Here is a 15,497-nt window from a genome sequence, read left to right as displayed (position 1 = left end):
TTTCAAATGGTTTTATTAATATTTTATTAAATTTAACTGTTATGACACTCACAGATAGGGTAGTTGGGCCACATTTGCTTAAATTAGATCCAGAATCATCAGCACTGCAGGTATAAACTTTTCTAAATTATTTTTCTTTTAAGCTTTTTTATATATATTCACTTCATCTATGAAAATATTATCCTTTTATTTATTTTTTTGTTTATTTGGTCAATAATGTATTTGCAGAGGAGCACTTTACTGAAAGAAAACTGTTAATTCCGTGTTTGGCTGAGAGGGGGCGCTGTTGAGCCGCCGTGTTGCCACGGAGACGGCCGAAAACAATTGGCGCAGCTCCATCCACTGCAATGGCTGCAACTAAGACTGGACCAAACTCTGAGCTGCAGGGGAGCGGAGAAGTGGAGCCTGTTCGTCTGTGAGCGAAATACGACATTTCTGCACATCGAAAGTCAAAATAGTGAGTTAAACCACCGAAGAAGTTTTGTTTGGCGTCTTTGAGGCGGTAAGTTGGTGTATTTTGAAACGGGACAGCTAAGCTACACTGTTAGCGGTATAGAGCTGCTAGGCTAAGTCTGCTTCTGTCACCGTTAACTAGTAAACAAATCCGGTTTTATACATGTAAAACATATTTGGTGTGTTTTTTCGAAGTGTTTGATGAATGTTTGTTACTTTTATCCATACGACTAATTTAGTTCAAAGCAACAAATAAAAGGCGCAACTACTAGTGTCATGTAGTGATTTTTTTTAATCTAAACTGTATTAATTCAAATTTATTGTACATGATGAATTTGAATATACATTTATTCAGTAGATCAAAAATGTCTTTCTCATTTTGATAAATTTGTTGTAATTAGAGTAAAGTTAAAGATTCATAGGTTTGCATTTATTTTACTTTTTTATTTGACCACAAAAAAATCAATTTAATTTAATTAAAAGTTTTTGTCCAAAAGAAATGAAAACATTCACACACAAAAAAACATCTGTAATGATATGTGGCAGAACCTACCAATCAAAATATACCCTTTTAAGCTACTTAAATATATTTACATTCCTTCCGCAAACCAGAGAAAGAGAAGAAAATCAATACTCAAATAAATCAAACAATTTCTGAACTTTTGTGACAAAACTAAACTGAAAATGTGGATGAAGGAGAGCCAAAATAGCCTTTTAAATAGGAATGAATGTTCTTTACTTAGTAACTTTTCCTGTAAGTTTAATGAAGTTGCTGTCCTAGTAATGCTATAATAAGTCATTGATGTAGCTGGGAAAAAGACGCTGAATAATACTGTAGTGCAGTATGTAGGTTTGCAGAGCTTTTTGCATTATTTGTTTATATATAGGTGGGTGTGTTCACTTCCATTCACTGTTCCACCTGAGTACTCCTCTGCCTTTCCAGCATCCCTCCCAGTGCTCCTGTGGTCACTTAGCCGGAGTGAAGCACTCGAGCCAGAGCTTAATTAAGCCCACAGGAACAGATGGCAGTCTGCTGTTTTTCAGGAGCATGCTGCCATTCTAAATGCAGCTAAATGCTTCTGCAGGGGAAGTGTTTGGGAGGCGTAGAGGCCACTTGCCAGACGCAATTAGCAGTATAGTTGGTAAAAGAAGGGGAAGGCTGACATTAAGCGTAAGGGGACATGACTAACTTTGTCACACGTGTGTCAGAGGTGCCTTTCAGCGACAATACTATCTGTTCTTTAGTTCTGTAGGGCAGGATTAAATGCAAATGATCCTTCAAACCTACAAACTAGTATGTCAGGCCTGCAGAAGCTTTACGCAGAGATGAGCTGATGAAATCCATCTCTGTGTGAAATGAATATACAATAGTACAGATAAATGTGTGAAAATAGTTTTATTTTTTTTATCCTAGTTTACTTGCAAAAACGCTCTTTAGCCACATATTTGGGAAAAAAAGAAAATCAAATACATTCAAATTTAGGTCGTTTTCATGTTCTAATTTACGTAAATGACACCTAACTCACAGGTAGATGCACAGATAGGTTTTTTGGGATAATTAGGGACATGTTATCCAGGTAAAAGTCTGAAGTAAGGCCATTTGAGGCGACGGAGAACTCTCAGAAATTAGAAGTGCTGTGCCAGATGAGAAGCAGGAGGAGGATACATCGGTCCTGATCAGTGTGTTTTTGTATCCTACTATAAAAATGAAGTTTGAACATGTGACAAAAAACCTTAAAAGTCCTTGAGCTTTTTTCACATTTGGTTGCAGCACATTTCAACAATGTTTTACGAATGAATATCTTTGTAAAAATACATTCTAAAGCAGTCTTTTTGGATGTTGGGTGCCACTGAACTGATTGTATTAACAGAAAGGATCATATATTATTCTGTAACAAAGTCAGGTGTGTTGCAATCAGTAACTGAAATCTGTGGCAGATTTAAGTTGTGGCTGACTCATAGGAGGAAAGGCTAACGGCAACAAAAGGAGCAAGCTCTAACATGTACCTCAAACACAAAAGGTTTATAAGTTTCATAAAGGTTCATAAATTAAAAAACAACTAAATTAAGATATAAAGCAACAAAAAGTTGGAAAAGAAAAAAAGAAAGAAAAGTAATCTATTTTTTTGGTTTTGATATTTTTACCTTTCTGGCTTTTTTTATTCTAAAAGAGAGAAAAAAGTTTACATTTATTTTGAAAATATGCATTTCTAATTGATTTTTCTACTTCCTCATGGTAAATTGTCTGTGGAACTATATTTATATTCTCACTTGTTTTTCATTTTTATTCCTTCATAAAATACTGTTTTACATAATGCTATTCTAAAATTATTTTATGTAGTTATTGACCAAAATCTACATTTTTGTTGTTAAAAGTTCTTAAATAAAAGTCAGTTGCATCAATTTTGCCAAATATATAAACTGTGCAGCTGTTTGTCTAAACTAGTTGGATTTTTCTGTGTTTTAAAGATGCAAATAAAGTTGTTTCTTAAACCATTTTTCTTACTACCTTTTATCATTTAAATAAGTTCCATTTTATCTGATGTACCGGTAATCATTAAATAGCTGCTCAATAAAAAAAAGTGTTCTTTTCCCCACTAAAATTTAATCAAATAAAAGATTTTAGGATTCATAGGAAATGTATGTGATCCTCTTAAAAGTCGGGCTATGATCAGTGTTTTATATTGCGTTTGTGTTTCAGGGTGAGGGATCACGAGTGTTTCGGGATCCGTCTTGCGGTGCTGTGCTATGACCCCGGAGCTGAGCAGCCTCGACCGCCGTTCCTCCTAACCCTCCGGCGGACCTCAGGAAACGCTGGGGTGGTTTGAGCTGTATGTCGCCGCGACAGGGATGATTACATCCCACATAAACGGTTATGTTCAAGAGGCCTCCGGTCTGGCCGTGAGCCACAGAGAGCGGGCTGTGGACTGTCCAGGAGAGGAAAGCAGCCGAGTCCAACCCCGGCACTGCGGTGCTCAGATGGATCGAGTTCAGCATTACCGCGATGACCTGAGGAGCAGGGAAGAGGAGGGGAAGCGTGACATCGATCCCAATGCCTCTCTGAGGCTCAAGAAGCTGTCGGAGAACCCCAAGGTGGGCATTGACAATCCCACCTTTGAGGGGAAGGAAATCATTCCCAAGGACACCAGCACAGAAATGACAGTGGGTGAGTTCAGGAAAGGAGGAGGCAGACCACACAGAAAAACAAAGAGTTGTGAATTAAATGAGCAAAAACAAAACAATGGCAATTGAAGGGTGGAGCAGAGGAGGAAGACAACTTTGGTTAGAATAGTGTCTAAGTCAACATATAAATCCATTTTAAACGCAACAAACGTTTATTTAAAAAAAATAATCATTCATTTGTTGGTGTCCTCTTCAGACCTGGAGGACTTGGAGCAGGCCCTGAAGTGGGCGCAGCACTGCTTGAATGACGCTCAGAGCCAGCAGGATGTGGATCTGATCATGCAGCTTTTAGCCAAAGAAGAATTCAGGAATGCCTACGCCATCTTCACCACGCTGTCGCAGCCCATGAGCCGAGTCAGTCCCACCTCGCCTCTCACAGCACAAGCCCTGGACCTGTGCCAGGAGGTAACGCTCAACCATCAAACACGTTTCTGGATCTGCCTGAAACTGTTCAGAGACGCACATGAGACAAACGGCCGTCTCTCAATCACTTGTCTTTTAGTTTTCACAAAGGGTCTGTTCATTCTACAACTCTTAAGTAACAAACTTAAAAGTGGTTCAGTTTTTCTTAAAAAAAATGTTTAAATTTTTTTTAATTTTCAATTTTTGGCAGACTTTTTCTTTTTTGACAAACCAACAAATTAGTGTTGATTTAATCCCATCACGTTGTGTCGCTGGTCCACAGTGTACCATTAAATCCAGGACTACACTTATTTTAGCGCTACTATGAACAGAAAAAATATACTTTTTATTCAGAATTAGAAATAAAGGGTTCCTGAATGACCGTAAATGTTTATTGGGTGTAGATTTTTTTACCAAAACTTTGGTATGAACTACTTTTTTTAATGTTCTATTAATGTTAAACCGTTTCATATGCATTGGAATCTTACTATAGAAAAATAAATACTAAAATTATGTGTAATATTTGAATAATTTTTACAACATGACAACAACAAAAAACCAAAAAGTTCAAGCTTAGAGAAGACAAATGACATTTAAATAAAGGTTGATGAATTGTGTCGTGTTTTAAAGACTCACCCCCCCAAAAATTGAATTTTTGTGTGTGTTTTCCACATGTTCTTGTTGCATTTATGAAAGAATTTAGCATCAAAACTGAATTTCTGAGTAGAATCAGGAGCAGATGGAAAAAATGCAGTTTGAAAAAGCTCAGTTTAGATGTAAAAACTGAAGTGGGCGGGCTAAAGTCTCCCTGCTTGCAGACAAACCAACGTCTTCCTTTATTTGTCATCTGAGCTGGCATCGGGCTCCAAACTGGATAACTCCCATTTTTGTTGCACCGCTAATGTTAGATTGTGGTTGTGAGGGCCTGTAAGCATGCAGGAGATGATGGGATATCAGCTGAGGATTAGTTACAGTCCCGCCCACAACCTCAGAGGAGAATTTCTGATTAACTTCTGCCGCTCTGCAGAAATTAGGTGTTTTGATTTAGCCCAAAAAACGGCATAATCAGCATTAAAAAAAACGCTGGCAACGCTTTTACAATAAATCAAAATGTAATTGGAGTTGGACTTTAAAACAGAGTTGTTCTTTTATTAGTTTTTCTTTATTAAAATAACCGTTTAGCAGATAAAATGATTAAATACAGTACAGTGAGCTTGTTTACGGAAGTAGAACAACAGGAATTGTCATGCAGTTCTCCATGAATTATTTCAGCGCCGATAGCTGCAGCTTGATTTATATTTCATAGTCTGATGTGTAACGATGTTCTGACGCAACGATCTATAAGGCACACTACGTAGAGTTCATTTAAGGCCAGCGAGCAGCACTGCAGCATTTATTCCAGCCATGACAAATTAGTTGGAAGATAGAGGAGCTGGATGTTGAGGCTCTTAACACAGTACGCATTGTGCTGTCCATGTTTGCTCTCACATACCAGTCAGGAAGACTTTCAGTCTGCAGTGTGTTTGGACTGAGTTGAACATTGTGTAAGCTAATCTCCCAGCAGCACTGTGCTAGCTGTGTGTTGCGGCGCTCTGCAGGACGACGGCCAGGATCTGTGCAGCCAGAAAAAGAAACTCCAGCCGCTTACAGCAGCAGGGGCTGAGGTGCAGCGTTGCTGGGGGAGGAGGGGGAAGTGCGTCACCTTGTTAGCCAGAGCTTTGATTAGTATAACTCACAAACTAAGCTCTTAAAAAGGGATGAAGAAGCAGGAGAGCTAAGAATACCAACACCAAAATGTCTCTGCGCTGCTGAGAGAAGGGAGAAACACCAAGGACTGCTTCCTGCCAACAGTCCTGCCCACAACTCAGAGGCAAACTTCTGATGAGCTCCTGCCACTCTAATAAACGACACAGGTTTTTAATTTTGGCTAGAAATAGATCAAAAGATACACTTGGGCAGTTCAATAAGCATGTTGTCATGCAATTAGCTGATATCAGGCAAGGGGTTAAAGTAAGATCAATTCGTTTGAAGAAACGGAGTTAATCCATTTCAAATAATGCATATTAGGATGATTCTACGTCAAAGAGTTGGGATTTACAAAACACAGCTAAGATTTATCTAGTAAAAGATTTTTGCAGTTCTTAAATTATCTTTTGATCTATTGTAGAAGCATTTCCAGTCGATTTTTTTATTTTGATTATGTTGTTTTTAGCCAAAATCCCAAAAAACAGTGTCATTCCTAGGACATAGTTCCTGCAGAGCGGCAGTAGTTCATTAGAAATTGCCTCTGAGTTTTAGGCTCTTTTTTTAAAAACGCATTTTATCATCTGCTGCTGATTCATAATAATTTGAATAAAGAAATACTGAAATACAATTTTGATCTTAATTTTTTTTAACATGTGTCCACCATCATGAGAAAAATGACACAATAACATGTTAAAAACACAAAAATCACGACTTTCCTCAGAGGGGAGCTTTAAGGCGTTTGTTCAGTGTTTCTAAATGAAACGTGGCTTTTTTTCCTGACTTGCTGCATTTGGGGTTTCAGTGGAAATCTAACTTAACCAGAGAACGTTTTTGTTTAGGTCCAGAAGATTCTGCAGTCGAGCCAACACAAGGAGAGTTTAGAGCTGAAAGCGCTGCTCACCAACCCTCATGTCCAGGTCAGAGATCCTGTTGATGTTGTGAGACCTTTTTCTATCTATCGCTTTTCATTGAGTTCTTTTCAAATACTTATTAGCTTGGGAAAAAGATGGGAAATTTGAACTGTAGTTGTTTAAACTCCCCCTCCAATCATCATTTTGCATCAGAATGGAGTAGAGCAGAGAGCTTCTGGCCCACCCAGAGTATTTTCGACACAACAAAAACCGATTGACAGCGATTTGAATAAAGAAATACTCATAAAATGCTATTTGCAGCTATGTTTTCTTTACATATGTCTTCCATCATTAGAAAAACACCACAAGAACATGTTAAAAACACCAAAAACACAATTTTTTCTCGGAGTGGGACTTTAAATCCCCAGTTTTCGAGCGTTTTCAAGAAAAAGTTGAGTCACAGACTGGAAGTGACAACATTCCTTAAATGGGTGATTCGGCAGTGACTTTCTGGTTGAGGGGGTCTGATATTTGATCCATGAGAGTGTGTGAACTACCACTGCCCCCGCTGGCCTCTTAACCCCTCCACTGGGCTGGAACGGTGCAGCCAGTGGGGGCCGTGTAAGGAGATCCTGGCTGTCGGCAGAAAAACTGAAACACATTAAGTCCGTTTCTCTGCAGGGAGCAGAGGATCCACATGAATCACACTGTTTTTCAGGTAAACAACCTCACCGCCAAAGTGTACGGCGGCACGTGAGAGCGTCTGCGTCTGCTCGGTTTCCGCTCATTGTTTTCTGGGACACAGTTTCCTCTGGGGCACAGAAGCCAAAGGTGCGCCGGTGATGGATGGCGGCGGATTCTAACTCCTACATATACTGAGGGAGATTAAGACGGATTGTGTGCACATCAAAGCTTAGCGTTCACTCTCCCAGGTCTCCTTTGCTGTAGGACAGAGAGACTAATTTGTGCTGAGAGTTATTAATTGTGCGTTGTCCCCATAAATGAAGAGCAATGTCTCACTTGTTTATGGTTTTGGAGGGGAAGTGGCAGGCACACAGACAGCAGGTGCGTGTGGAAGAAAACACGCGTTCCTGTTTTTCCTCTGGGAACATTTCATTTTAAGCTCCTTCTTCCCCATTTAGCGTCTACTCATTGTTTGTAAATGTATGATGGCCCGGATGTTTGTGTGTGAGTGTCCTCATGCGTGTTGTTGCAGGCCCTTATGCAGGCTCACGACAGCGTGGCAGTGCAGGAAATGACAGAGGAAAACGTGATGCAGTACCTCGGAGAGACGGTCAAACTGGTGCGGCTGGAGAAAGCCAGAGACACTCCGCTGGTGAGACGTCAACTCTTTCCAAAGTCAATCCCACGGACATTTCTGTATTTTTAGTCCTTTTAATAAAATGACAGCCTATTTGAAGAACAGTAAAATGAGTCACGGTTTCTGCTGTGGTTCAGAATCTGTGTGTCTGAACCACTTCTTTTATTTTTTTACTACCATACCAAAGGACATGATCCAGAGCGGACATGTTTCTGTGCAGACATCATAGAACTCTGCTGCTCTAAGGCCTCGTCTGGTCTGTTTGACATCTGAGGCCTGAGGCTCTGGAACCACATGAGGCTCTTTTATCCATCCATAGTGGCTTCCTGGCTGAGGAAAAAAATATATATTATTTTTTTTATTTAGGGTAGCTTAATAATCACTGATTTAATTTAGATTAGTTGTGTTTATAAATAAATGGCTGAAATGCAAGTAGAAATAAGATAAACTAAGGTTTTTACATCCCTGCTGACATCAATAAGGCCTTGTTCAATCTACATTTCCTCCAGAATACATGGATATGAAATACTAAACAAACTTTGCTAATAAGTCTGAGCTTTCCTAGAATGACCCTCACCAAAGTAGATCTACAGTATAGCAAGAAAAAAAATGCCATTTTGGTCTTGGATTGTTGAAACCCTTTGGTAGGAATACATTATTTCAACTGGGATCATTCTGTGTTGCACAGGAAGTCTTTTATTTTGAAATGAAGTCATACGAGCTTCTGTTAAAAGTAAAAAACAATTTCACATTTTGAGAAAATGCTAGTATCTCTTTATATTTCTTTTCTTATTTATGCCAAAAAAACGGGATAACACATATTTACAAAAAAAAAGAGACTATAAATGGGTATTAAATTATTCTAAAGGAAAAAATAAGAATTTGCTATTCCTACTAGGCTTTTATGAGTAAGAATTGCTCTTTTAACAAACTCTAACACTTGATTTAGTCATTTTTCACCACATTTCATTTCATGAGATTCTCATTGTGGCATCTATCAGCCACAGAGTCCGACTAACTACATATGATTAGCTTTTCCAAAATTAGATCTGAATTATGTAAAAGCTTTCATGATGGATTTATTAGATTATTGAGCAGAAAAAGCTGCAGCATTAAGTTAAAGAATACTCTGTTATTCTGTGAAATCAGTATTTATCATCAACTGGATGTAAATACCTGTTAAATGGATTATTGTTTACATTTTTTTACATGCTGACAGCACGTTTTTATTACCAGCAGAGCAGAATCCAAAAACCTCTCTGATTGTCCTTTTCGATGTGCTCATCAGGGTGCGACAGTGCGCAATGACATGGACAGCGTGGTGGTGAGCCGTGTGGTAAAAGGTGGCGCGGCGGAGCGCAGCGGCCTCCTCAATGAAGGAGACGAGATCCTGGAGATCAATGGGATTCCTATTCGAGGGAAACACATCAATGAAGTTCACGACTTGCTGGTAATTCAAAGTAGCATCGGGTAACCTCTAGAAAGGTTGAACTCCCAACAAAGAAGAGTTGTGTTTATGAGCGTGTGACCCTAAAAAACTTTTTTTTTTCTTGACAGCAACAAATGCACGGCGCACTGACCTTCCTCCTCATCCCAAGCTCTCACATTAAACCAGCCCCTCACCGACAGACTGTCGTAAGTCACTAATGGTATGAGTGTGTGTGAGAACTCTGAACTACACGCATGCAACCCGCTGACCTAAACCCTCTCCTCAGATGCACATACGAGCTTACTTCGACTACGATCCCTCCGATGATCCCTTCGTGCCGTGCCGGGAGCTGGGTCTGTCCTTTCAAAAAGGAGACATCCTCCATGTCATCAGCCAGGATGACCCCAACTGGTGGCAGGCCTACAGGGATGGAGATGAGGACAACCAGCCCCTGGCGGGACTCATTCCAGGTAAATCAGAGCTGAATGTCAGCAAGCATTTTGCTTTTTTTTTTTGCATTTTACGATTAGCAGTTTTGGCGCTTCGGTATCTGGTTGTTGAAATAATTACACCAGTGACTCCACAGCCCACATCAAAAATGCTTAATCAGGGAAAAGTCATTTTAATAACAAACCCATAAACTGAGGCTGAGGTTTGTCAGCTGTGTGTTGCACAGGTGGCTCAGACTGAGCCTAATAAGATAGCTGAAAATCTCCCCGTCTGCAGGCCCTTTAAGAATAAGATCAACAAGATGTTTACTAGCATTAAGCAGCAAAAAGGTCATGTGTTATATTTAGCACATAAAAGGGGGTCTTTAGTGGAGAGCCTGGTTTACCTCCAGTAAAGTGTCACTGACCATAAGAGGGTTTAAATGCAGCCAATGACATCTTTCTTTAAAATAGGATGAACAGAATAAATTTGTGTTGGATACCACAGATCCTGTGTAATCTAAAAAAAAAGAAGTTATATCAATTATAGATCATTTAAATGGATATGTAAGATTTCAACTTAAGATAATTAAATAGTAGTGATTTTTATTTTAAAGCTTTTACTTTAGTTCATTTTTTTGGGGGATCAGTTTGTTCATCAGAAGTGCCCTCATCCTCTTTTTCTGTCAGAATTTGGACAAAATTCAGAGAAAAAACTGAGAAACAGAAAGTAAAATGACTGTGAACACAGCTCTACTATAACTAAAAAAGTGTAGGCAGAAATGTGTGTATTTATTCAGTTACTTTTACTTGAGTTACTTTTTTAAAAATGGTACATAAAAGAAAAATCCTGCAGCACCATAGTTTTATTTGTAACATTTGTGATTAGACAATTAGGCTTATTTAATCTAGTTACTCATTTTGATTAACTCATCAAATTTGACCTTATTAGGATTAAGAAAAATGGTATATTATTAAAAAATATTAGACGATATTTTGTAGTTTTTGTCAACCTGATTGCATAAGTTATGAACTACAAATAAACCTGTTAGAAAAATCTATCACTTTTCCTTTAATATTTTTGTAATAATGATTTTAGATCACAATTTAAAGAAAACTAATAAAAAATCTTACTATTCGCTATTTTGAGAGATCTCAGATGACATAAATCAACATTTTTTTTAAATTCACTTTTAAACTAGGTTGAATATTTAAACAAATATTTAAACAAATCCACATTATATTTTATGAGCCTTAGGAAAACTCTAGAATTTGTTTAACAGCTCCTTGTTGAATCTGGCAAAACAATCAAGCGAGAAGACTTGAGAGACAAATAACTAGCTTGGAAATAAAATCCTGGTGAGACATGTTTATCATCTGGTGCCTTCAGGAATCAAGTTAATCTTCCTGTAGGTGAACGTCAATTTACTCGCCTGCAATGGAAAGTTAAGGAGACCTGCCAAAGCTTTGGGCTTTAGAAGCTGGGAGTTTGTAGTGATGCAACACTTCACTATAAAAACATCTGTGTATTAATGCAACAGAAATCTTATCAAGCTGTTAAACTGATAAAATATACAAATTTACATTTTTACTGGTTTGTTTTTTAGGTAAAAGTTTCCAGCAACAGAGAGAGACCCTGAAGAAAAGTTTACCGGACAACAGTCGAGATCAACAAGGTTTGTCTGCGTCTCTCTGACCAGAAAGTTTTTAAACTGTTGGGACCACTTCAGTATCTTTTAAAAAATTAACTTATGTTGAATGTGCTCAGGCAAGCTTTGGTGTTCGAAGAAGAGCAAAAAACAGAAGAAGAGGAACGTGTCAAACTTCACCAAGAGCACAGGTGGGACTTCTTTCTTCCATCTCTTAAGTGGTGTGACAGCTTAGCCGGTTTAAAAGCTTTCTCTAACTGCATACTTGGCTCACGTCTCTTCTCATGTCCCATCTGCAAAAAGACTGCTTCAGTACTGGGCTGCTGCCAAAAGTCCACCACTGTCAGTCTTACGCCTGCACGTAAGCTGAAGTTGACACACCTTGTGTTGCTCACAGCAGCTTGTCCAGACTTGTTGTGTCACAAGTCAGATTAGACCTGTCTTCGCAGACGGGATCAGCAGGCGCTTAAACGCTTCGCAGCCAAGTGCTGTTTGAGGGTTCACGCTTTGAGAATTGTAGCTGCGCACAGTTACTGTGCGGTTCCAATCCAACTGGCAGGAAGATATGAACAACAGTATTGATGAAAATATTTATCACTCTCAAAAACCTGGTGTGTGTTTCCCGCCTCCTTCAAAACAGCAAAAGTTACACCAAGCGGCATCAGCCGCAGAGCTCAAAGTGATTTATTATGCAGGTCAGTGACCCCTCCCAAACTGTCTCTCCAGACTCCGACGACATCCTGACCTACGAGGAAATGTCCCTCTACCACCAGCCGGCTAATCGCAAACGTCCCATAGCTCTGATCGGCCCAACCAACAGTGGCCACGACGAGCTGCGACGCCGACTTCTGTCTTTAGAACCAGAGCGGTTTGCGGTCGCTGTTCCACGTAAGTTCACTCTGTCAACGCTACGGTGACTGATCACTGATTCACAGAAGCAAAAGCTTGATTTACCCAAATGTAGGGAGAACCGGTGAAAAAGAAACCAAGAGTTTGAAGTCAGCCGACTGAAGGCCAGTGAAGCTGCAGCTTTTATGGTTATTGCAGATGAATAAAAATGTTCAAAATATGACAAAAAGTTGTTTCATTTCTCAATCTTTTGGTTCTTCTATCTGCTTCTTTTTTTTCATAAATTAGAAATGCAAATACCATTTTTTCAACTCTGTCATATCGTTATCAGGTTAATGTTTTTCTTTTTTGGGAGAGTTAATAAAAGAGAATTCTTCCATTTTTGTTGTTTAATCTAAATCTTAGATCTAAATCCTTTTGTGTTTCATTCAGGTACTAATTTTTTTCTGTGGTGGCACAGTAGATAGATGTAAAAGATGTAGTAAAAGTAAAAGATGAGTTTAGTAAAAGATGTCAGTAAAAGATGAGTTTAAAAATGCATTTTTTTTCTTTTAATCTGTGTTTTCAAAAAAAGTGTCAAATTAAGCCTTAATTACCCGTCAGAGTAGCAGAGTACATAATTCAGAACTTAAGGTTCTTGAAGGGCTATCATATTGTTATGATGGTACTTTGAGTGTGGCTGAGGGAGTTGACATAAATCAAGGCGTTACGGTCAATTTGTTGATCCACCTTTACCTGCTTAAATAGCACACATCTTTATCTTAGTAATATGTAACCCTCATCAATATAATATAATGGATTTTATTCTGTTTTCTAAAGATTTTTGTATTGATTTTCAAGAATCATAGTTATAAAAGTCAAATAAAGCCATAACAACTATATAAGCACATTAACTATGAAGAAAAAACAATCCATCTGCATCCAAAAGAACTTGTTTTTTAGTAAATAAAGCACTTAAACATAAGGAATGAGTTTCTTTAATAGTTGGAGTCCTGTTTTTTCTTTTGTTTTTTTGTGTTAGGGGTCATGAATGTTTCAACAGATCAGGGAGGGCAAAGGGTGTTTAGTACCTACCTTTTTTTTAGTTTATAAATAAATTTCAATTTGATTTGATTTTTCTCTAAAAAAATAAAGCTTTTGTCTTTCAAAACAAATTATATGATGACTTTTAAGCAACTGAAACTGCATTTGAACTTTGACCTCTGTCGTCTCTCCATATTTGCAACCTATTCAATCATTTCCATTGGCTCTTTATTAAGAAATCAGAAGAACTCATTGGTGCATAAACTCTTCGAGATACTTAGTTTATTTTTTTTACATCCTCAGACACAACCAGGAACCCAAGAATCCACGAGCGGAACGGCCGGGAGTACCACTTTGTTAGCCGGCCGGGTTTCGAGGCAGATTTGGCAGCGGGGAAATTCATCGAGTCCGGAGAGTATGAGAAGAATTTGTACGGCACCAGCACCGACTCTGTTCGGCACGTCATCAATTCTGGACACATCTGCGTGCTCTGCCTGCACACAAGGGTAGGACACGCTTTTTACACACTGTTTGGTAGTAAGGGATATTCATGTTTTTGAGAAATAATCCATTTTATTCTGCCTTTTGTTTGCCTTTCAGTCACTGCAGGTGTTGAGATCCTCCAACCTTAAGCCCTATGTCATCTTCATCGGCCCTCCTTCTCAGGAACGACTGCGCACCCTGCTGGCTACAGAGGGAAAAACTCCAAAGGTAAAAACACAACATCGCCTAAACATTGATGCTCAGCAGCCTCTGACCTCACTGATGCACTTGCCAATCTCAGACTCCCCGGTTTGTGTATTTTTCATTCAAAATGTGAAATTTTTTGTTTAAACAAACATGTCAAAGGGTTAATTGTGGAACCCCCTAGAGTCAATCCTTGGAACATTGTATGTAGTTGGGGTAATGGAGGTTTCCCCTCTTTTTTTTTTTACACATTTTTCTCATAGTTTTGACTCTGTCTTTGCTCTCTTTTTTAGTTTTATACATCTGTATTATGTTTGAACTTCATTGTATAACATAAAAATATTTTGATCTCAATTTTTGTGGTTAAAAATTACCAAGTTAAGTGCTTGGAATTGAGTTTCTTGCAGTTTTTAATTTATTGTCTAAATGTTGTGTAATATAATAAAAAATATCTGTAAATTAAAAAAAATAAGAGCTGTACTTCAAGCATTGCCACAAAAACAGTTTTAAAGATAAATTTTTAGAGCAAACTGTGAAGTAGAAAAAGGGGCAAAATGAATTACATTTTGAGTAGTTATGTCACATTTTCCCTCTGTTCTTCAGCCAGAAGAGCTTAAAGAGACCATTGAAAAAGCTCGTGAGATGGAGCAAAACTTCGGCCACTTCTTCGATGCAACCATTCAGAACGTGGATCCAAACCAGGCTTTCCAGGAGCTGCGCCGGCTGATAGACAAACTGGACACGGAGCCACAGTGGGTGCCCACCTCCTGGCTATGCTAGAAAAGTGCTGCTTCTGTTCAAGACGTCTCAGGGAAGGAGAAGGTAATGAGGAGCCGAACAGAGACCCATGAAGGAATGGACTGTGGTGACGCCTCACTGAAAATTCCCTTTATCCTCATTTTTGGAGGATCATATCGGGGTGCTGGAGGGGACGCACTCCTTTTCGATTTCTTGTTGGTGTCTCTTCTGTGGGTGAAACATTTTTGCTTCATGGAGGTCTGTCAGCCTCACAGATATGCAGAGTCATTTATTTGTCAAATATTTTCATCTTCTTCTCGATTCTAGATATTTATCAATGTATATATTTGTAGACAGAAGGGTCTAATATTGTGTTTATTTGGCTGTTACAGGGAAACAGGGTCTTCCTGATAAAGCAAAGAACCAAACAATAACTGAATCTCATGTTTTTTTGCTTTAATATGTCTTCCATTGAGAATATAAAGAGTATTTGCATTTTATTTACATCAATATCAGTATTATGTTTTGTCTCTCGTGTTTCAGCAGCCTCTGGTTAACTGGTGGATTTTTAATTCTTTGTGTAATGCTGCTGTTTAGAGCTGCTGAGACTCTTTTTCTACCAGTTTTATCCAAAGAATTTATGAATTAGTCCAAAAATAAATGTTATTGCTTCTTTCAGGTTCCAAAAACCCTAATAAATTAAATGTGAAAAAGTGGTTTTTGTTCTTGAAAGAATAA

The 15,497-nt window shown here is 38.5% G+C and overlaps 1 protein-coding gene across 2 annotated transcripts; it reads left to right on the top strand.

Annotated features, from left to right (window-relative positions):
• The first annotated feature begins 276 nt into the window (after window positions 1–276).
• pals1b (protein associated with LIN7 1, MAGUK p55 family member b) lies at window positions 277–15,472 on the top strand. Of its 2 annotated transcripts, XM_011491541.4 has the most exons (14): window positions 277–457; window positions 3,155–3,619; window positions 3,833–4,041; window positions 6,624–6,701; window positions 7,852–7,971; window positions 9,245–9,406; window positions 9,514–9,591; window positions 9,672–9,855; window positions 11,421–11,489; window positions 11,582–11,653; window positions 12,189–12,350; window positions 13,638–13,840; window positions 13,935–14,045; window positions 14,625–15,472. In XM_011491541.4, exons 2-14 carry the CDS (start codon window positions 3,304–3,306, stop codon window positions 14,799–14,801), a joined length of 1,941 nt encoding a protein of 646 aa, XP_011489843.1. In that variant the 5' UTR covers window positions 277–457; window positions 3,155–3,303; the 3' UTR covers window positions 14,802–15,472. The 2 variants fall into 2 exon arrangements, with proteins under 2 accessions (XP_011489843.1, XP_078798775.1); XM_078942649.1 differs by lacking the exon at window positions 6,624–6,701.
• The last annotated feature ends 25 nt before the right edge of the window (window positions 15,473–15,497 follow it).

The sequence above is a fragment of the Oryzias latipes genome, chromosome 24, assembly GCF_053564925.1.
Source record: "Oryzias latipes strain Hd-rR chromosome 24, Olatipes_Hd-rR_3.1".
Taxonomy (NCBI): domain Eukaryota; kingdom Metazoa; phylum Chordata; class Actinopteri; order Beloniformes; family Adrianichthyidae; genus Oryzias; species Oryzias latipes.
The sequence above is the reverse complement of the archived record's forward strand: the minus strand, read 5'-3'. Positions and strand labels throughout refer to the sequence as shown.